This window comes from Phytophthora sojae, assembly GCF_000149755.1.
Source record: "Phytophthora sojae unplaced genomic scaffold PHYSOscaffold_5, whole genome shotgun sequence".
Lineage (NCBI taxonomy): Eukaryota > Oomycota > Peronosporomycetes > Peronosporales > Peronosporaceae > Phytophthora > Phytophthora sojae.
Genome location: NW_009258119.1, coordinates 6,096,992 through 6,116,448, shown reverse-complemented (window position 1 = coordinate 6,116,448; position 19,457 = coordinate 6,096,992). Strand labels below are relative to the sequence as shown.

Sequence of the window (19,457 nt, the reverse complement as noted above, 5' to 3'; positions counted from 1 at the left end):
GGAAGGCTAGGAAGCAAGCAGCGGCGCGAGGGGCGGTAAAAAGTGTTTGTTCGTAAAAAGTGTTGTGTGCCGTAAAAAGTGGATACTGGGGGTATCGATCCCCCTACCTCCCGCATGCGAAGCGGGCGCTCTACCATTTGAGCTAAGCGCCCAGACACAAACCCAAACCGCAACGCAATCGACGCGCTCAGACCAACACACACACACACACGCACACGCCAACTCGCCACAAAACACACCAAACAAAACGACGCACAACCGCCTCACAGCGCCATCCCTCCACACATCGCCAAGCAAGCCTCCGCACCCATTACAACGATCGTCCTCTCCACCAGCACATTAGCACCCGTGAGGCGCCAGCATCCACGCCTTGTCGATTCTCCGCGCTCCGCCATGGTCCACTGCCTCACATACCCGAAGCCTCGAACCGCCAGGCCGGGAGCCACCCGCCTCCGAAACAAAAATGTCAAGCAGCTGGCTGACTCGAACCCTACTCGTCCGACCGGCCAGTGGCCCGGACAGAGGTGACACACAGCACAGAGCACACAGCACACAGCTGGGCGTTTGGTCTGTGGCGCTGACCAGGCTCTCGGTGAGCTGTTTAGCCGGTCTCCCTCATGCCCAAACTCTTGTGGGATCCTGCGCCTGGCAGTCGGCGTGGTTGCCCCACACTCGCCGACAAAAAAGGTGGGTCGTCTGTAAACGTAGGCACCAGCACGCTCGCAGATGGCGGGTGAGCTGTGGGTGGCGGGTGAGCAGGGGTAGGAAGGCTAGGAAGCAAGCAGCGGCGCGAGGGGCGGTAAAAAGTGTTTGTTCGTAAAAAGTGTTGTGTGCCGTAAAAAGTGGACACTGGGGGTATCGATCCCCCTACCTCCCGCATGCGAAGCGGGCGCTCTACCATTTGAGCTAAGCGCCCAGACACAAACCCAAACCGCAACGCAATCGACGCGCTCAGACCAACACACACACACACACACGCACACGCCAACTCGCCACAAAACACACCAAACAAAACCACACACAACCGCCTCACAGCGCCATCCCTCCACACATCGCCAAGCAAGCCTCCGCACCCATTACAACGATCGTCCTCTCCACCAGCACATTAGCACCCGTGAGGCGCCAGCATCCACGCCTTGTCGATTCTCCGCGCTCCGCCATGGTCCACTGCCTCACATACCCGAAGCCTCGAACCGCCAGGCCGGGAGCTACCCGCCTCCGAAAACAAAAATGTCAAGCAGCTGGCTGACTCGAACCCTACTCGTCCGACCGGCCAGTGGCCCGGACAGAGGTGACACACAGCACAGAGCACAGAGCACACAGCACACAGCTGGGCGTTTGGTCTGTGGCGCTGACCAGGCTCTCGGTGAGCTGTTTAGCCGGTCTCCCTCATGCCCAAACTCTTGTGGGATCCTGCGCCTGGCAGTCGGCGTGGTTGCCCCACACTCGCCGACAAAAAAGGTGGGTCGTCTGTAAACGTAGGCACCAGCACGCTCGCAGATGGCGGGTGAGCTGTGGGTGGCGGGTGAGCAGGGGTAGGAAGGCTAGGAAGCAAGCAGCGGCGCGAGGGGCGGTAAAAAGTGTTTGTTCGTAAAAAGTGTTGTGTGCCGTAAAAAGTGGACACTGGGGGTATCGATCCCCCTACCTCCCGCATGCGAAGCGGGCGCTCTACCATTTGAGCTAAGCGCCCAGACACAAACCCAAACCGCAACGCAATCGACGCGCTCAGACCAACACACACACACACACGCACACGCCAACTCGCCACAAAACACACCAAACAAAACCACACACAACCGCCTCACAGCGCCATCCCTCCACACATCGCCAAGCAAGCCTCCGCACCCATTACAACGATCGTCCTCTCCACCAGCACATTAGCACCCGTGAGGCGCCAGCATCCACGCCTTGTCGATTCTCCGCGCTCCGCCATGGTCCACTGCCTCACATACCCGAAGCCTCGAACCGCCAGGCCGGGAGCCACCCGCCTCCGAAACAAAAATGTCAAGCAGCTGGCTGACTCGAACCCTACTCGTCCGACCGGCCAGTGGCCCGGACAGAGGTGACACACAGCACAGAGCACAGAGCACACAGCACACAGCTGGGCGTTTGGTCTGTGGCGCTGACCAGGCTCTCGGTGAGCTGTTTAGCCGGTCTCCCTCATGCCCAAACTCTTGTGGGATCCTGCGCCTGGCAGTCGGCGTGGTTGCCCCACACTCGCCGACAAAAAAGGTGGGTCGTCTGTAAACGTAGGCACCAGCACGCTCGCAGATGGCGGGTGAGCTGTGGGTGGCGGGTGAGCAGGGGTAGGAAGGCTAGGAAGCAAGCAGCGGCGCGAGGGGCGGTAAAAAGTGTTTGTTCGTAAAAAGTGTTGTGTGCCGTAAAAGTGGACACTGGGGGTATCGATCCGCATGCGAAGCGGGCGCTCTACCATTTGAGCTAAGCGCCCAGACACAAACCCAAGCCGCAACGCAATCGACGCGCTCAGACCAACACACACACACACACGCACACGCCAACTCGCCACAAAACACACCAAACAAAACCACACACAACCGCCTCACAGCGCCATCCCTCCACACATCGCCAAGCAAGCCTCCGCACCCATTACAACGATCGTCCTCTCCACCAGCACATTAGCACCCGTGAGGCGCCAGCATCCACGCCTTGTCGATTCTCCGCGCTCCGCCATGGTCCACTGCCTCACATACCCGAAGCCTCGAACCGCCAGGCCGGGAGCCACCCGCCTCCGAAAACAAAAATGTCAAGCAGCTGGCTGACTCGAACCCTACTCGTCCGACCGGCCAGTGGCCCGGACAGAGGTGACACACAGCACAGAGCACAGAGCACACAGCTGGGCGTTTGGTCTGTGGCGCTGACCAGGCTCTCGGTGAGCTGTTTAGCCGGTCTCCCTCATGCCCAAACTCTTGTGGGATCCTGCGCCTGGCAGTCGGCGTGGTTGCCCCACACTCGCCGACAAAAAAGGTGGGTCGTCTGTAAACGTAGGCACCAGCACGCTCGCAGATGGCGGGTGAGCTGTGGGTGGCGGGTGAGCAGGGGTAGGAAGGCTAGGAAGCAAGCAGCGGCGCGAGGGGCGGTAAAAAGTGTTTGTTCGTAAAAAGTGTTGTGTGCCGTAAAAGTGGACACTGGGGGTATCGATCCCCCTACCTCCCGCATGCGAAGCGGGCGCTCTACCATTTGAGCTAAGCGCCCAGACGCAAACCCAAGCCGCAACGCAATCGACGCGCTCAGATCAACACACACACGCACACGCCAACTCGCCACAAAACACACCAAACAAAACGACGCACAACCGCCTCACAGCGCCATCCCTCCACACATCGCCAAGCAAGCCTCCGCACCCATTACAACGATCGTCCTCTCCACCAGCACATTAGCACCCGTGAGGCGCCAGCATCCACGCCTTGTCGATTCTCCGCGCTCCGCCATGGTCCACTGCCTCACATACCCGAAGCCTCGAACCGCCAGGCCGGGAGCCACCCGCCTCCGAAAACAAAAATGTCAAGCAGCTGGCTGACTCGAACCCTACTCGTCCGACCGGCCAGTGGCCCGGACAGAGGTGACACACAGCACAGAGCACAGAGCACACAGCACAAAGCTGGGCGTTTGGTCTGTGGCGCTGACCAGGCTCTCGGTGAGCTGTTTAGCCGGTCTCCCTCATGCCCAAACTCTTGTGGGATCCTGCGCCTGGCAGTCGGCGTGGTTGCCCCACACTCGCCGACAAAAAAGGTGGGTCGTCTGTAAACGTAGGCACCAGCACGCTCGCAGATGGCGGGTGAGCTTGGGTGGCGGGTGAGCAGGGGTAGGAAGGCTAGGAAGCAAGCAGCGGCGCGAGGGGCGGTAAAAAGTGTTTGTTCGTAAAAAGTGTTGTGTGCCGTAAAAAGTGGACACTGGGGGTATCGATCCCCCTACCTCCCGCATGCGAAGCGGGCGCTCTACCATTTGAGCTAAGCGCCCAGACACAAACCCAAACCGCAACGCAATCGACGCGCTCAGACCAACACACACACACACACACGCACACGCCAACTCGCCACAAAACACACCAAACAAAACCACACACAACCGCCTCACAGCGCCATCCCTCCACACATCGCCAAGCAAGCCTCCGCACCCATTACAACGATCGTCCTCTCCACCAGCACATTAGCACCCGTGAGGCGCCAGCATCCACGCCTTGTCGATTCTCCGCGCTCCGCCATGGTCCACTGCCTCACATACCCGAAGCCTCGAACCGCCAGGCCGGGAGCTACCCGCCTCCGAAAACAAAAATGTCAAGCAGCTGGCTGACTCGAACCCGAACGGCCAGTGGCCCGGACAGAGGTGACACACAGCACAGAGCACAGAGCACACAGCACACAGCTGGGCGTTTGGTCTGTGGCGCTGACCAGGCTCTCGGTGAGCTGTTTAGCCGGTCTCCCTCATGCCCAAACTCTTGTGGGATCCTGCGCCTGGCAGTCGGCGTGGTTGCCCCACACTCGCCGACAAAAAAGGTGGGTCGTCTGTAAACGTAGGCACCAGCACGCTCGCAGATGGCGGGTGAGCTGTGGGTGGCGGGTGAGCAGGGGTAGGAAGGCTAGGAAGCAAGCAGCGGCGCGAGGGGCGGTAAAAAGTGTTTGTTCGTAAAAAGTGTTGTGTGCCGTAAAAGTGGACACTGGGGGTATCGATCCGCATGCGAAGCGGGCGCTCTACCATTTGAGCTAAGCGCCCAGACGCAAACCCAAGCCGCAACGCAATCGACGCGCTCAGATCAACACACACACGCACACGCCAACTCGCCACAAAACACACCAAACGAAACGACGCACAACCGCCTCACAGCGCCATCCCTCCACACATCGCCAAGCAAGCCTCCGCACCCATTACAACGATCGTCCTCTCCACCAGCACATTAGCACCCGTGAGGCGCCAGCATCCACGCCTTGTCGATTCTCCGCGCTCCGCCATGGTCCACTGCCTCACATACCCGAAGCCTCGAACCGCAAGGCCGGGAGCTACCCGCCTCCGAAAACAAAAATGTCAAGCAGCTGGCTGACTCGAACCCTACTCGTCCGACCGGCCAGTGGCCCGGACAGAGGTGACACACAGCACAGAGCACAGAGCACACAGCACACAGCTGGGCGTTTGGTCTGTGGCGCTGACCAGGCTCTCGGTGAGCTGTTTAGCCGGTCTCCCTCATGCCCAAACTCTTGTGGGATCCTGCGCCTGGCAGTCGGCGTGGTTGCCCCACACTCGCCGACAAAAAAGGTGGGTCGTCTGTAAACGTAGGCACCAGCACGCTCGCAGATGGCGGGTGAGCTGTGGGTGGCGGGTGAGCAGGGGTAGGAAGGCTAGGAAGCAAGCAGCGGCGCGAGGGGCGGTAAAAAGTGTTTGTTCGTAAAAAGTGTTGTGTGCCGTAAAAGTGGACACTGGGGGTATCGATCCCCCTACCTCCCGCATGCGAAGCGGGCGCTCTACCATTTGAGCTAAGCGCCCAGACACAAACCCAAACCGCAACGCAATCGACGCGCTCAGACCAACACACACACACACACACACACGCACACGCCAACTCGCCACAAAACACACCAAACAAAACCACACACAACCGCCTCACAGCGCCATCCCTCCACACATCGCCAAGCAAGCCTCCGCACCCATTACAACGATCGTCCTCTCCACCAGCACATTAGCACCCGTGAGGCGCCAGCATCCACGCCTTGTCGATTCTCCGCGCTCCGCCATGGTCCACTGCCTCACATACCCGAAGCCTCGAACCGCCAGGCCGGGAGCCACCCGCCTCCGAAAACAAAAATGTCAAGCAGCTGGCTGACTCGAACCCTACTCGTCCGACCGGCCAGTGGCCCGGACAGAGGTGACACACAGCACAGAGCACACAGCACACAGCTGGGCGTTTGGTCTGTGGCGCTGACCAGGCTCTCGGTGAGCTGTTTAGCCGGTCTCCCTCATGCCCAAACTCTTGTGGGATCCTGCGCCTGGCAGTCGGCGTGGTTGCCCCACACTCGCCGACAAAAAAGGTGGGTCGTCTGTAAACGTAGGCACCAGCACGCTCGCAGATGGCGGGTGAGCTGTGGGTGGCGGGTGAGCAGGGGTAGGAAGGCTAGGAAGCAAGCAGCGGCGCGAGGGGCGGTAAAAAGTGTTTGTTCGTAAAAAGTGTTGTGTGCCGTAAAAAGTGGACACTGGGGGTATCGATCCCCCTACCTCCCGCATGCGAAGCGGGCGCTCTACCATTTGAGCTAAGCGCCCAGACACAAACCCAAACCGCAACGCAATCGACGCGCTCAGACCAACACACACACACACACGCACACGCCAACTCGCCACAAAACACACCAAACAAAACCACACACAATCGCCTCACAGCGCCATCCCTCCACACATCGCCAAGCAAGCCTCCGCACCCATTACAACGATCGTCCTCTCCACCAGCACATTAGCACCCGTGAGGCGCCAGCATCCACGCCTTGTCGATTCTCCGCGCTCCGCCATGGTCCACTGCCTCACATACCCGAAGCCTCGAACCGCCAGGCCGGGAGCCACCCGCCTCCGAAAACAAAAATGTCAAGCAGCTGGCTGACTCGAACCCTACTCGTCCGACCGGCCAGTGGCCCGGACAGAGGTGACACACAGCACAGAGCACACAGCACACAGCTGGGCGTTTGGTCTGTGGCGCTGACCAGGCTCTCGGTGAGCTGTTTAGCCGGTCTCCCTCATGCCCAAACTCTTGTGGGATCCTGCGCCTGGCAGTCGGCGTGGTTGCCCCACACTCGCCGACAAAAAAGGTGGGTCGTCTGTAAACGTAGGCACCAGCACGCTCGCAGATGGCGGGTGAGCTGTGGGTGGCGGGTGAGCAGGGGTAGGAAGGCTAGGAAGCAAGCAGCGGCGCGAGGGGCGGTAAAAAGTGTTTGTTCGTAAAAAGTGTTGTGTGCCGTAAAAAGTGGACACTGGGGGTATCGATCCCCCTACCTCCCGCATGCGAAGCGGGCGCTCTACCATTTGAGCTAAGCGCCCAGACACAAACCCAAACCGCAACGCAATCGACGCGCTCAGACCAACACACACACACACACACGCACACGCCAACTCGCCACAAAACACACCAAACAAAACCACACACAACCGCCTCACAGCGCCATCCCTCCACACATCGCCAAGCAAGCCTCCGCACCCATTACAACGATCGTCCTCTCCACCAGCACATTAGCACCCGTGAGGCGCCAGCATCCACGCCTTGTCGATTCTCCGCGCTCCGCCATGGTCCACTGCCTCACATACCCGAAGCCTCGAACCGCCAGGCCGGGAGCCACCCGCCTCCGAAAACAAAAATGTCAAGCAGCTGGCTGACTCGAACCCTACTCGTCCGACCGGCCAGTGGCCCGGACAGAGGTGACACACAGCACAGAGCACAGAGCACACAGCTGGGCGTTTGGTCTGTGGCGCTGACCAGGCTCTCGGTGAGCTGTTTAGCCGGTCTCCCTCATGCCCAAACTCTTGTGGGATCCTGCGCCTGGCAGTCGGCGTGGTTGCCCCACACTCGCCGACAAAAAAGGTGGGTCGTCTGTAAACGTAGGCACCAGCACGCTCGCAGATGGCGGGTGAGCTGTGGGTGGCGGGTGAGCAGGGGTAGGAAGGCTAGGAAGCAAGCAGCGGCGCGAGGGGCGGTAAAAAGTGTTTGTTCGTAAAAAGTGTTGTGTGCCGTAAAAAGTGGACACTGGGGGTATCGATCCCCCTACCTCCCGCATGCGAAGCGGGCGCTCTACCATTTGAGCTAAGCGCCCAGACACAAACCCAAACCGCAACGCAATCGACGCGCTCAGACCAACACACACACACACACGCACACGCCAACTCGCCACAAAACACACCAAACAAAACCACACACAACCGCCTCACAGCGCCATCCCTCCACACATCGCCAAGCAAGCCTCCGCACCCATTACAACGATCGTCCTCTCCACCAGCACATTAGCACCCGTGAGGCGCCAGCATCCACGCCTTGTCGATTCTCCGCGCTCCGCCATGGTCCACTGCCTCACATACCCGAAGCCTCGAACCGCCAGGCCGGGAGCCACCCGCCTCCGAAAACAAAAATGTCAAGCAGCTGGCTGACTCGAACCCTACTCGTCCGACCGGCCAGTGGCCCGGACAGAGGTGACACACAGCACAGAGCACAGAGCACACAGCACACAGCTGGGCGTTTGGTCTGTGGCGCTGACCAGGCTCTCGGTGAGCTGTTTAGCCGGTCTCCCTCATGCCCAAACTCTTGTGGGATCCTGCGCCTGGCAGTCGGCGTGGTTGCCCCACACTCGCCGACAAAAAAGGTGGGTCGTCTGTAAACGTAGGCACCAGCACGCTCGCAGATGGCGGGTGAGCTGTGGGTGGCGGGTGAGCAGGGGTAGGAAGGCTAGGAAGCAAGCAGCGGCGCGAGGGGCGGTAAAAAGTGTTTGTTCGTAAAAAGTGTTGTGTGCCGTAAAAAGTGGACACTGGGGGTATCGATCCCCCTACCTCCCGCATGCGAAGCGGGCGCTCTACCATTTGAGCTAAGCGCCCAGACACAAACCCAAACCGCAACGCAATCGACGCGCTCAGACCAACACACACACACACACACACACGCCAACTCGCCACAAAACACACCAAACAAAACCACACACAACCGCCTCACAGCGCCATCCCTCCACACATCGCCAAGCAAGCCTCCGCACCCATTACAACGATCGTCCTCTCCACCAGCACATTATCCACCCGTGAGGGGCCAGCATCCACGCCTTGTCGATTCTCCGCGCTCCGCCATGGTCCACTGCCTCACATACCCGAAGCCTCGAACCGCCAGGCCGGGAGCCACCCGCCTCCGAAAACAAAAATGTCAAGCAGCTGGCTGACTCGAACCCTACTCGTCCGACCGGCCAGTGGCCCGGACAGAGGTGACACACAGCACACAGCACAGAGCACACAGCACAAAGCTGGGCGTTTGGTCTGTGGCGCTGACCAGGCTCTCGGTGAGCTGTTTAGCCGGTCTCCCTCATGCCCAAACTCTTGTGGGATCCTGCGCCTGGCAGTCGGCGTGGTTGCCCCACACTCGCCGACAAAAAAGGTGGGTCGTCTGTAAACGTAGGCACCAGCACGCTCGCAGATGGCGGGTGAGCTGTGGGTGGCGGGTGAGCAGGGGTAGGAAGGCTAGGAAGCAAGCAGCGGCGCGAGGGGCGGTAAAAAGTGTTTGTTCGTAAAAAGTGTTGTGTGCCGTAAAAAGTGGACACTGGGGGTATCGATCCCCCTACCTCCCGCATGCGAAGCGGGCGCTCTACCATTTGAGCTAAGCGCCCAGACACAAACCCAAACCGCAACGCAATCGACGCGCTCAGACCAACACACACACACACACACACGCACACGCCAACTCGCCACAAAACACACCAAACAAAACGACACACAACCGCCTCACAGCGCCATCCCTCCACACATCGCCAAGCAAGCCTCCGCACCCATTACAACGATCGTCCTCTCCACCAGCACATTAGCACCCGTGAGGCGCCAGCATCCACGCCTTGTCGATTCTCCGCGCTCCGCCATGGTCCACTGCCTCACATACCCGAAGCCTCGAACCGCCAGGCCGGGAGCCACCCGCCTCCGAAAACAAAAATGTCAAGCAGCTGGCTGACTCGAACCCTACTCGTCCGACCGGCCAGTGGCCCGGACAGAGGTGACACACAGCACAGAGCACAGAGCACACAGCACAAAGCTGGGCGTTTGGTCTGTGGCGCTGACCAGGCTCTCGGTGAGCTGTTTAGCCGGTCTCCCTCATGCCCAAACTCTTGTGGGATCCTGCGCCTGGCAGTCGGCGTGGTTGCCCCACACTCGCCGACAAAAAAGGTGGGTCGTCTGTAAACGTAGGCACCAGCACGCTCGCAGATGGCGGGTGAGCTTGGGTGGCGGGTGAGCAGGGGTAGGAAGGCTAGGAAGCAAGCAGCGGCGCGAGGGGCGGTAAAAAGTGTTTGTTCGTAAAAAGTGTTGTGTGCCGTAAAAAGTGGACACTGGGGGTATCGACCCCCCTACCTCCCGCATGCGAAGCGGGCGCTCTACCATTTGAGCTAAGCGCCCAGACACAAACCCAAACCGCAACGCAATCGACGCGCTCAGACCAACACACACACACACACGCACACGCCAACTCGCCACAAAACACACCAAACAAAACGACACACAACCGCCTCACAGCGCCATCCCTCCACACATCGCCAAGCAAGCCTCCGCACCCATTACAACGATCGTCCTCTCCACCAGCACATTAGCACCCGTGAGGCGCCAGCATCCACGCCTTGTCGATTCTCCGCGCTCCGCCATGGTCCACTGCCTCACATACCCGAAGCCTCGAACCGCCAGGCCGGGAGCCACCCGCCTCCGAAAACAAAAATGTCAAGCAGCTGGCTGACTCGAACCCTACTCGTCCGACCGGCCAGTGGCCCGGACAGAGGTGACACACAGCACAGAGCACAGAGCACACAGCACACAGCTGGGCGTTTGGTCTGTGGCGCTGACCAGGCTCTCGGTGAGCTGTTTAGCCGGTCTCCCTCATGCCCAAACTCTTGTGGGATCCTGCGCCTGGCAGTCGGCGTGGTTGCCCCACACTCGCCGACAAAAAAGGTGGGTCGTCTGTAAACGTAGGCACCAGCACGCTCGCAGATGGCGGGTGAGCTGTGGGTGGCGGGTGAGCAGGGGTAGGAAGGCTAGGAAGCAAGCAGCGGCGCGAGGGGCGGTAAAAAGTGTTTGTTCGTAAAAAGTGTTGTGTGCCGTAAAAAGTGGACACTGGGGGTATCGATCCCCCTACCTCCCGCATGCGAAGCGGGCGCTCTACCATTTGAGCTAAGCGCCCAGACACAAACCCAAACCGCAACGCAATCGACGCGCTCAGACCAACACACACACACACACGCACACGCCAACTCGCCACAAAACACACCAAACAAAACCACACACAACCGCCTCACAGCGCCATCCCTCCACACATCGCCAAGCAAGCCTCCGCACCCATTACAACGATCGTCCTCTCCACCAGCACATTAGCACCCGTGAGGCGCCAGCATCCACGCCTTGTCGATTCTCCGCGCTCCGCCATGGTCCACTGCCTCACATACCCGAAGCCTCGAACCGCCAGGCCGGGAGCCACCCGCCTCCGAAAACAAAAATGTCAAGCAGCTGGCTGACTCGAACCCTACTCGTCCGACCGGCCAGTGGCCCGGACAGAGGTGACACACAGCACAGAGCACAGAGCACACAGCACACAGCTGGGCGTTTGGTCTGTGGCGCTGACCAGGCTCTCGGTGAGCTGTTTAGCCGGTCTCCCTCATGCCCAAACTCTTGTGGGATCCTGCGCCTGGCAGTCGGCGTGGTTGCCCCACACTCGCCGACAAAAAAGGTGGGTCGTCTGTAAACGTAGGCACCAGCACGCTCGCAGATGGCGGGTGAGCTGTGGGTGGCGGGTGAGCAGGGGTAGGAAGGCTAGGAAGCAAGCAGCGGCGCGAGGGGCGGTAAAAAGTGTTTGTTCGTAAAAAGTGTTGTGTGCCGTAAAAGTGGACACTGGGGGTATCGATCCCCCTACCTCCCGCATGCGAAGCGGGCGCTCTACCATTTGAGCTAAGCGCCCAGACACAAACCCAAACCGCAACGCAATCGACGCGCTCAGACCAACACACACACACACACACACACGCACACGCCAACTCGCCACAAAACACACCAAACAAAACCACACACAACCGCCTCACAGCGCCATCCCTCCACACATCGTCAAGCAAGCCTCCGCACCCATTACAACGATCGTCCTCTCCACCAGCACATTAGCACCCGTGAGGCGCCAGCATCCACGCCTTGTCGATTCTCCGCGCTCCGCCATGGTCCACTGCCTCACATACCCGAAGCCTCGAACCGCCAGGCCGGGAGCCACCCGCCTCCGAAAACAAAAATGTCAAGCAGCTGGCTGACTCGAACCCTACTCGTCCGACCGGCCAGTGGCCCGGACAGAGGTGACACACAGCACAGAGCACAGAGCACACAGCACACAGCTGGGCGTTTGGTCTGTGGCGCTGACCAGGCTCTCGGTGAGCTGTTTAGCCGGTCTCCCTCATGCCCAAACTCTTGTGGGATCCTGCGCCTGGCAGTCGGCGTGGTTGCCCCACACTCGCCGACAAAAAAGGTGGGTCGTCTGTAAACGTAGGCACCAGCACGCTCGCAGATGGCGGGTGAGCTGTGGGTGGCGGGTGAGCAGGGGTAGGAAGGCTAGGAAGCAAGCAGCGGCGCGAGGGGCGGTAAAAAGTGTTTGTTCGTAAAAAGTGTTGTGTGCCGTAAAAAGTGGACACTGGGGGTATCGATCCCCCTACCTCCCGCATGCGAAGCGGGCGCTCTACCATTTGAGCTAAGCGCCCAGACACAAACCCAAACCGCAACGCAATCGACGCGCTCAGACCAACACACACACACACACACACACGCACACGCCAACTCGCCACAAAACACACCAAACAAAACCACACACAACCGCCTCACAGCGCCATCCCTCCACACATCGCCAAGCAAGCCTCCGCACCCATTACAACGATCGTCCTCTCCACCAGCACATTAGCACCCGTGAGGCGCCAGCATCCACGCCTTGTCGATTCTCCGCGCTCCGCCATGGTCCACTGCCTCACATACCCGAAGCCTCGAACCGCCAGGCCGGGAGCCACCCGCCTCCGAAAACAAAAATGTCAAGCAGCTGGCTGACTCGAACCCTACTCGTCCGACCGGCCAGTGGCCCGGACAGAGGTGACACACAGCACAGAGCACAGAGCACACAGCACACAGCTGGGCGTTTGGTCTGTGGCGCTGACCAGGCTCTCGGTGAGCTGTTTAGCCGGTCTCCCTCATGCCCAAACTCTTGTGGGATCCTGCGCCTGGCAGTCGGCGTGGTTGCCCCACACTCGCCGACAAAAAAGGTGGGTCGTCTGTAAACGTAGGCACCAGCACGCTCGCAGATGGCGGGTGAGCTGTGGGTGGCGGGTGAGCAGGGGTAGGAAGGCTAGGAAGCAAGCAGCGGCGCGAGGGGCGGTAAAAAGTGTTTGTTCGTAAAAAGTGTTGTGTGCCGTAAAAAGTGGACACTGGGGGTATCGATCCGCATGCGAAGCGGGCGCTCTACCATTTGAGCTAAGCGCCCAGACACAAACCCAAACCGCAACGCAATCGACGCGCTCAGACCAACACACACACACACGCACACGCCAACTCGCCACAAAACACACCAAACAAAACGACACACAACCGCCTCACAGCGCCATCCCTCCACACATCGCCAAGCAAGCCTCCGCACCCATTACAACGATCGTCCTCTCCACCAGCACATTAGCACCCGTGAGGCGCCAGCATCCACGCCTTGTCGATTCTCCGCGCTCCGCCATGGTCCACTGCCTCACATACCCGAAGCCTCGAACCGCCAGGCCGGGAGCCACCCGCCTCCGAAAACAAAAATGTCAAGCAGCTGGCTGACTCGAACCCTACTCGTCCGACCGGCCAGTGGCCCGGACAGAGGTGACACACAGCACAGAGCACAGAGCACACAGCACAAAGCTGGGCGTTTGGTCTGTGGCGCTGACCAGGCTCTCGGTGAGCTGTTTAGCCGGTCTCCCTCATGCCCAAACTCTTGTGGGATCCTGCGCCTGGCAGTCGGCGTGGTTGCCCCACACTCGCCGACAAAAAAGGTGGGTCGTCTGTAAACGTAGGCACCAGCACGCTCGCAGATGGCGGGTGAGCTTGGGTGGCGGGTGAGCAGGGGTAGGAAGGCTAGGAAGCAAGCAGCGGCGCGAGGGGCGGTAAAAAGTGTTTGTTCGTAAAAAGTGTTGCGTGCCGTAAAAGTGGACACTGGGGGTATCGATCCGCATGCGAAGCGGGCGCTCTACCATTTGAGCTAAGCGCCCAGACACAAACCCAAACCGCAACGCAATCGACGCGCTCAGACCAACACACACACACACACACGCACACGCCAACTCGCCACAAAACACACCAAACAAAACGACACACAACCGCCTCACAGCGCCATCCCTCCACACATCGCCAAGCAAGCCTCCGCACCCATTACAACGATCGTCCTCTCCACCAGCACATTAGCACCCGTGAGGCGCCAGCATCCACGCCTTGTCGATTCTCCGCGCTCCGCCATGGTCCACTGCCTCACATACCCGAAGCCTCGAACCGCCAGGCCGGGAGCCACCCGCCTCCGAAAACAAAAATGTCAAGCAGCTGGCTGACTCGAACCCTACTCGTCCGACCGGCCAGTGGCCCGGACAGAGGTGACACACAGCACAGAGCACAGAGCACACAGCACAAAGCTGGGCGTTTGGTCTGTGGCGCTGACCAGGCTCTCGGTGAGCTGTTTAGCCGGTCTCCCTCATGCCCAAACTCTTGTGGGATCCTGCGCCTGGCAGTCGGCGTGGTTGCCCCACACTCGCCGACAAAAAAGGTGGGTCGTCTGTAAACGTAGGCACCAGCACGCTCGCAGATGGCGGGTGAGCTTGGGTGGCGGGTGAGCAGGGGTAGGAAGGCTAGGAAGCAAGCAGCGGCGCGAGGGGCGGTAAAAAGTGTTTGTTCGTAAAAAGTGTTGTGTGCCGTAAAAAGTGGACACTGGGGGTATCGATCCCCCTACCTCCCGCATGCGAAGCGGGCGCTCTACCATTTGAGCTAAGCGCCCAGACACAAACCCAAACCGCAACGCAATCGACGCGCTCAGACCAACACACACACACACACGCACACGCCAACTCGCCACAAAACACACCAAACAAAACGACACACAACCGCCTCACAGCGCCATCCCTCCACACATCGCCAAGCAAGCCTCCGCACCCATTACAACGATCGTCCTCTCCACCAGCACATTAGCACCCGTGAGGCGCCAGCATCCACGCCTTGTCGATTCTCCGCGCTCCGCCATGGTCCACTGCCTCACATACCCGAAGCCTCGAACCGCCAGGCCGGGAGCCACCCGCCTCCGAAAACAAAAATGTCAAGCAGCTGGCTGACTCGAACCCTACTCGTCCGACCGGCCAGTGGCCCGGACAGAGGTGACACACAGCACAGAGCACAGAGCACACAGCACAAAGCTGGGCGTTTGGTCTGTGGCGCTGACCAGGCTCTCGGTGAGCTGTTTAGCCGGTCTCCCTCATGCCCAAACTCTTGTGGGATCCTGCGCCTGGCAGTCGGCGTGGTTGCCCCACACTCGCCGACAAAAAAGGTGGGTCGTCTGTAAACGTAGGCACCAGCACGCTCGCAGATGGCGGGTGAGCTTGGGTGGCGGGTGAGCAGGGGTAGGAAGGCTAGGAAGCAAGCAGCGGCGCGAGGGGCGGTAAAAAGTGTTTGTTCGTAAAAAGTGTTGTGTGCCGTAAAAAGTGGACACTGGGGGTATCGATCCCCCTACCTCCCGCATGCGAAGCGGGCGCTCTACCATTTGAGCTAAGCGCCCAGACACAAACCCAAACCGCAACGCAATCGACGCGCTCAGACCAACACACACACACACACGCACACGCCAACTCGCCACAAAACACACCAAACAAAACCACACACAACCGCCTCACAGCGTCATCCCTCCACACATCGCCAAGCAAGCCTCCGCACCCATTACAACGATCGTCCTCTCCACCAGCACATTAGCACCCGTGAGGCGCCAGCATCCACGCCTTGTCGATTCTCCGCGCTCCGCCATGGTCCACTGCCTCACATACCCGAAGCCTCGAACCGCCAGGCCGGGAGCCACCCGCCTCCGAAAACAAAAATGTCAAGCAGCTGGCTGACTCGAACCCTACTCGTCCGACCGGCCAGTGGCCCGGACAGAGGTGACACACAGCACAGAGCACAGAGCACACAGCACACAGCTGGGCGTTTGGTCTGTGGCGCTGACCAGGCTCTCGGTGAGCTGTTTAGCCGGTCTCCCTCATGCCCAAACTCTTGTGGGATCCTGCGCCTGGCAGTCGGCGTGGTTGCCCCACACTCGCCGACAAAAAAGGTGGGTCGTCTGTAAACGTAGGCACCAGCACGCTCGCAGATGGCGGGTGAGCTGTGGGTGGCGGGTGAGCAGGGGTAGGAAGGCTAGGAAGCAAGCAGCGGCGCGAGGGGCGGTAAAAAGTGTTTGTTCGTAAAAAGTGTTGTGTGCCGTAAAAAGTGGACACTGGGGGTATCGATCCCCCTGCCTCCCGCATGCGAAGCGGGCGCTCTACCATTTGAGCTAAGCGCCCAGACACAAACCCAAACCGCAACGCAATCGACGCGCTCAGACCAACACACAGACACACACACGCACACGCCAACTCGCCACAAAACACACCAAACAAAACCACACACAACCGCCTCACAGCGCCATCCCTCCACACATCGCCAAGCAAGCCTCCGCACCCATTACAACGATCGTCCTCTCCACCAGCACATTAGCACCCGTGAGGCGCCAGCATCCACGCCTTGTCGATTCTCCGCGCTCCGCCATGGTCCACTGCCTCACATACCCGAAGCCTCGAACCGCCAGGCCGGGAGCCACCCGCCTCCGAAAACAAAAATGTCAAGCAGCTGGCTGACTCGAACCCTACTCGTCCGACCGGCCAGTGGCCCGGACAGAGGTGACACACAGCACAGAGCACAGAGCACACAGCACACAGCTGGGCGTTTGGTCTGTGGCGCTGACCAGGCTCTCGGTGAGCTGTTTAGCCGGTCTCCCTCATGCCCAAACTCTTGTGGGATCCTGCGCCTGGCAGTCGGCGTGGTTGCCCCACACTCGCCGACAAAAAAGGTGGGTCGTCTGTAAACGTAGGCACCAGCACGCTCGCAGATGGCGGGTGAGCTGTGGGTGGCGGGTGAGCAGGGGTAGGAAGGCTAGGAAGCAAGCAGCGGCGCGAGGGGCGGTAAAAAGTGTTTGTTCGTAAAAAGTGTTGTGTGCCGTAAAAAGTGGACACTGGGGGTATCGATCCCCCTACCTCCCGCATGCGAAGCGGGCGCTCTACCATTTGAGCTAAGCGCCCAGACACAAACCCAAACCGCAACGCAATCGACGCGCTCAGACCAACACACACACACACACGCACACGCCAACTCGCCACAAAACACACCAAACAAAACGACGCACAACCGCCTCACAGCGCCATCCCTCCACACATCGCCAAGCAAGCCTCCGCACCCATTACAACGATCGTCCTCTCCACCAGCACATTAGCACCCGTGAGGCGCCAGCATCCACGCCTTGTCGATTCTCCGCGCTCCGCCATGGTCCACTGCCTCACATACCCGAAGCCTCGAACCGCCAGGCCGGGAGCCACCCGCCTCCGAAACAAAAATGTCAAGCAGCTGGCTGACTCGAACCCTACTCGTCCGACCGGCCAGTGGCCCGGACAGAGGTGACACACAGCACAGAGCACAGAGCACACAGCACACAGCTGGGCGTTTGGTCTGTGGCGCTGACCAGGCTCTCGGTGAGCTGTTTAGCCGGTCTCCCTCATGCCCAAACTCTTGTGGGATCCTGCGCCTGGCAGTCGGCGTGGTTGCCCCACACTCGCCGACAAAAAAGGTGGGTCGTCTGTAAACGTAGGCACCAGCACGCTCGCAGATGGCGGGTGAGCTGTGGGTGGCGGGTGAGCAGGGGTAGGAAGGCTAGGAAGCAAGCAGCGGCGCGAGGGGCGGTAAAAAGTGTTTGTTCGTAAAAAGTGTTGTGTGCCGTAAAAAGTGGACACTGGGGGTATCGATCCCCCTACCTCCCGCATGCGAAGCGGGCGCTCTACCATTTGAGCTAAGCGCCCAGACACAAACCCAAACCGCAACGCAATCGACGCGCTCAGACCAACACACACACACACACACACACGCCAACTCGCCACAAAACACACCAAACAAAACCACACACAACCGCCTCACAGCGCCATCCCTCCACACATCGCCAAGCAAGCCTCCGCACCCATTACAACGATCGTCCTCTCCACCAGCACATTAGCACCCGTGAGGCGCCAGCATCCACGCCTTGTCGATTCTCCGCGCTCCGCCATGGTCCACTGCCTCACATACCCGAAGCCTCGAACCGCCAGGCCGGGAGCCACCCGCCTCCGAAAACAAAAATGTCAAGCAGCTGGCTGACTCGAACCCTACTCGTCCGACCGGCCAGTGGCCCGGACAGAGGTGACACACAGCACAGAGCACAGAGCACACAGCACACAGCTGGGCGTTTGGTCTGTGGCGCTGACCAGGCTCTCGGTGAGCTGTTTAGCCGGTCTCCCTCATGCCCAAACTCTTGTGGGATCCTGCGCCTGGCAGTCGGCGTGGTTGCCCCACACTCGCCGACAAAAAAGGTGGGTCGTCTGTAAACGTAGGCACCAGCACGCTCGCAGATGGCGGGTGAGCTGTGGGTGGCGGGTGAGCAGGGGTAGGAAGGCTAGGAAGCAAGCAGCGGCGCGAGGGGCGGTAAAAAGTGTTTGTTCGTAAAAAGTGTTGTGTGCCGTAAAAAGTGGACACTGGGGGTATCGATCCCCCTACCTCCCGCATGCGAAGCGGGCGCTCTACCATTTGAGCTAAGCGCCCAGACACAAACCCAAACCGCAACGCAATCGACGCGCTCAGACCAACACACACACACACACGCACACGCCAACTCGCCACAAAACACACCAAACAAAACGACGCACAACCGCCTCACAGCGCCATCCCTCCACACATCGCCAAGCAAGCCTCCGCACCCATTACAACGATCGTCCTCTCCACCAGCACATTAGCACCCGTGAGGCGCCAGCATCCACGCCTTGTCGATTCTCCGCGCTCCGCCATGGTCCACTGCCTCACATACCCGAAGCCTCGAACCGCCAGGCCGGGAGCCACCCGCCTCCGAAAACAAAAATGTCAAGCAGCTGGCTGACTCGAACCCTACTCGTCCGACCGGCCAGTGGCCCGGACAGAGGTGACACACAGCACAGAGCACAGAGCACACAGCACACAGCTGGGCGTTTGGTCTGTGGCGCTGACCAGGCTCTCGGTGAGCTGTTTAGCCGGTCTCCCTCATGCCCAAACTCTTGTGGGATCCTGCGCCTGGCAGTCGGCGTGGTTGCCCCACACTCGCCGACAAAAAAGGTGGGTCGTCTGTAAACGTAGGCACCAGCACGCTCGCAGATGGCGGGTGAGCTGTGGGTGGCGGGTGAGCAGGGGTAGGAAGGCTAGGAAGCAAGCAGCGGCGCGAGGGGCGGTAAAAAGTGTTTGTTCGTAAAAAGTGTTGTGTGCCGTAAAAGTGGACACTGGGGGTATCGATCCCCCTACCTCCCGCATGCGAAGCGGGCGCTCTACCATTTGAGCTAAGCGCCCAGACACAAACCCAAACCGCAACGCAATCGACGCGCTCAGACCAACACACACACACACACACGCACACGCCAACTCGCCACAAAACACAC

The 19,457-nt window shown here is 59.9% G+C and overlaps 1 protein-coding gene and 22 non-coding genes across 23 annotated transcripts; all 23 read right to left on the bottom strand.

The window, feature by feature from the left end:
• Nucleotides 1-79: 79 nt before the first annotated feature.
• Nucleotides 80-152, bottom strand: PHYSODRAFT_t1019. Its single transcript has one exon. It is a non-coding gene; the product is annotated as a tRNA-Ala (tRNA).
• Nucleotides 153-843: 691 nt separating this feature from the next.
• Nucleotides 844-916, bottom strand: PHYSODRAFT_t1018. Its single transcript has one exon. It is a non-coding gene; the product is annotated as a tRNA-Ala (tRNA).
• Nucleotides 917-1,617: 701 nt separating this feature from the next.
• Nucleotides 1,618-1,690, bottom strand: PHYSODRAFT_t1017. The gene has a single exon. It is a non-coding gene; the product is annotated as a tRNA-Ala (tRNA).
• A 1,450-nt stretch (nt 1,691-3,140) lies between these two features.
• PHYSODRAFT_t1016 lies at nt 3,141-3,213 on the bottom strand. The gene has a single exon. It is a non-coding gene; the product is annotated as a tRNA-Ala (tRNA).
• A 692-nt stretch (nt 3,214-3,905) lies between these two features.
• PHYSODRAFT_t1015 lies at nt 3,906-3,978 on the bottom strand. The gene has a single exon. It is a non-coding gene; the product is annotated as a tRNA-Ala (tRNA).
• Nucleotides 3,979-5,423: 1,445 nt separating this feature from the next.
• On the bottom strand, nt 5,424-5,496 carry PHYSODRAFT_t1014. The gene has a single exon. It is a non-coding gene; the product is annotated as a tRNA-Ala (tRNA).
• A 698-nt stretch (nt 5,497-6,194) lies between these two features.
• Nucleotides 6,195-6,267, bottom strand: PHYSODRAFT_t1013. Its single transcript has one exon. It is a non-coding gene; the product is annotated as a tRNA-Ala (tRNA).
• Nucleotides 6,268-6,959: 692 nt separating this feature from the next.
• On the bottom strand, nt 6,960-7,032 carry PHYSODRAFT_t1012. The gene has a single exon. It is a non-coding gene; the product is annotated as a tRNA-Ala (tRNA).
• A 694-nt stretch (nt 7,033-7,726) lies between these two features.
• Nucleotides 7,727-7,799, bottom strand: PHYSODRAFT_t1011. Its single transcript has one exon. It is a non-coding gene; the product is annotated as a tRNA-Ala (tRNA).
• A 699-nt stretch (nt 7,800-8,498) lies between these two features.
• PHYSODRAFT_t1010 lies at nt 8,499-8,571 on the bottom strand. Its single transcript has one exon. It is a non-coding gene; the product is annotated as a tRNA-Ala (tRNA).
• Nucleotides 8,572-9,271: 700 nt separating this feature from the next.
• PHYSODRAFT_t1009 lies at nt 9,272-9,344 on the bottom strand. Its single transcript has one exon. It is a non-coding gene; the product is annotated as a tRNA-Ala (tRNA).
• Nucleotides 9,345-9,459: 115 nt separating this feature from the next.
• On the bottom strand, nt 9,460-10,362 carry PHYSODRAFT_334463 (hypothetical protein; the record flags this gene model as incomplete). Its single annotated transcript, XM_009531740.1, has 2 exons — nt 9,460-9,617; nt 10,275-10,362. 2 exons carry the CDS (start codon nt 10,360-10,362, stop codon nt 9,460-9,462), a joined length of 246 nt encoding a protein of 81 aa, XP_009530035.1.
• On the bottom strand, nt 10,047-10,119 carry PHYSODRAFT_t1008. Its single transcript has one exon. It is a non-coding gene; the product is annotated as a tRNA-Ala (tRNA).
• Nucleotides 10,363-10,818: 456 nt separating the features above from the next.
• Nucleotides 10,819-10,891, bottom strand: PHYSODRAFT_t1007. The gene has a single exon. It is a non-coding gene; the product is annotated as a tRNA-Ala (tRNA).
• Nucleotides 10,892-11,589: 698 nt separating this feature from the next.
• Nucleotides 11,590-11,662, bottom strand: PHYSODRAFT_t1006. The gene has a single exon. It is a non-coding gene; the product is annotated as a tRNA-Ala (tRNA).
• Nucleotides 11,663-12,367: 705 nt separating this feature from the next.
• On the bottom strand, nt 12,368-12,440 carry PHYSODRAFT_t1005. Its single transcript has one exon. It is a non-coding gene; the product is annotated as a tRNA-Ala (tRNA).
• A 2,224-nt stretch (nt 12,441-14,664) lies between these two features.
• PHYSODRAFT_t1004 lies at nt 14,665-14,737 on the bottom strand. Its single transcript has one exon. It is a non-coding gene; the product is annotated as a tRNA-Ala (tRNA).
• Nucleotides 14,738-15,435: 698 nt separating this feature from the next.
• On the bottom strand, nt 15,436-15,508 carry PHYSODRAFT_t1003. Its single transcript has one exon. It is a non-coding gene; the product is annotated as a tRNA-Ala (tRNA).
• A 699-nt stretch (nt 15,509-16,207) lies between these two features.
• PHYSODRAFT_t1002 lies at nt 16,208-16,280 on the bottom strand. Its single transcript has one exon. It is a non-coding gene; the product is annotated as a tRNA-Ala (tRNA).
• A 701-nt stretch (nt 16,281-16,981) lies between these two features.
• PHYSODRAFT_t1001 lies at nt 16,982-17,054 on the bottom strand. Its single transcript has one exon. It is a non-coding gene; the product is annotated as a tRNA-Ala (tRNA).
• A 698-nt stretch (nt 17,055-17,752) lies between these two features.
• On the bottom strand, nt 17,753-17,825 carry PHYSODRAFT_t1000. Its single transcript has one exon. It is a non-coding gene; the product is annotated as a tRNA-Ala (tRNA).
• Nucleotides 17,826-18,524: 699 nt separating this feature from the next.
• Nucleotides 18,525-18,597, bottom strand: PHYSODRAFT_t999. Its single transcript has one exon. It is a non-coding gene; the product is annotated as a tRNA-Ala (tRNA).
• A 698-nt stretch (nt 18,598-19,295) lies between these two features.
• On the bottom strand, nt 19,296-19,368 carry PHYSODRAFT_t998. The gene has a single exon. It is a non-coding gene; the product is annotated as a tRNA-Ala (tRNA).
• Nucleotides 19,369-19,457: the final 89 nt, after the last annotated feature.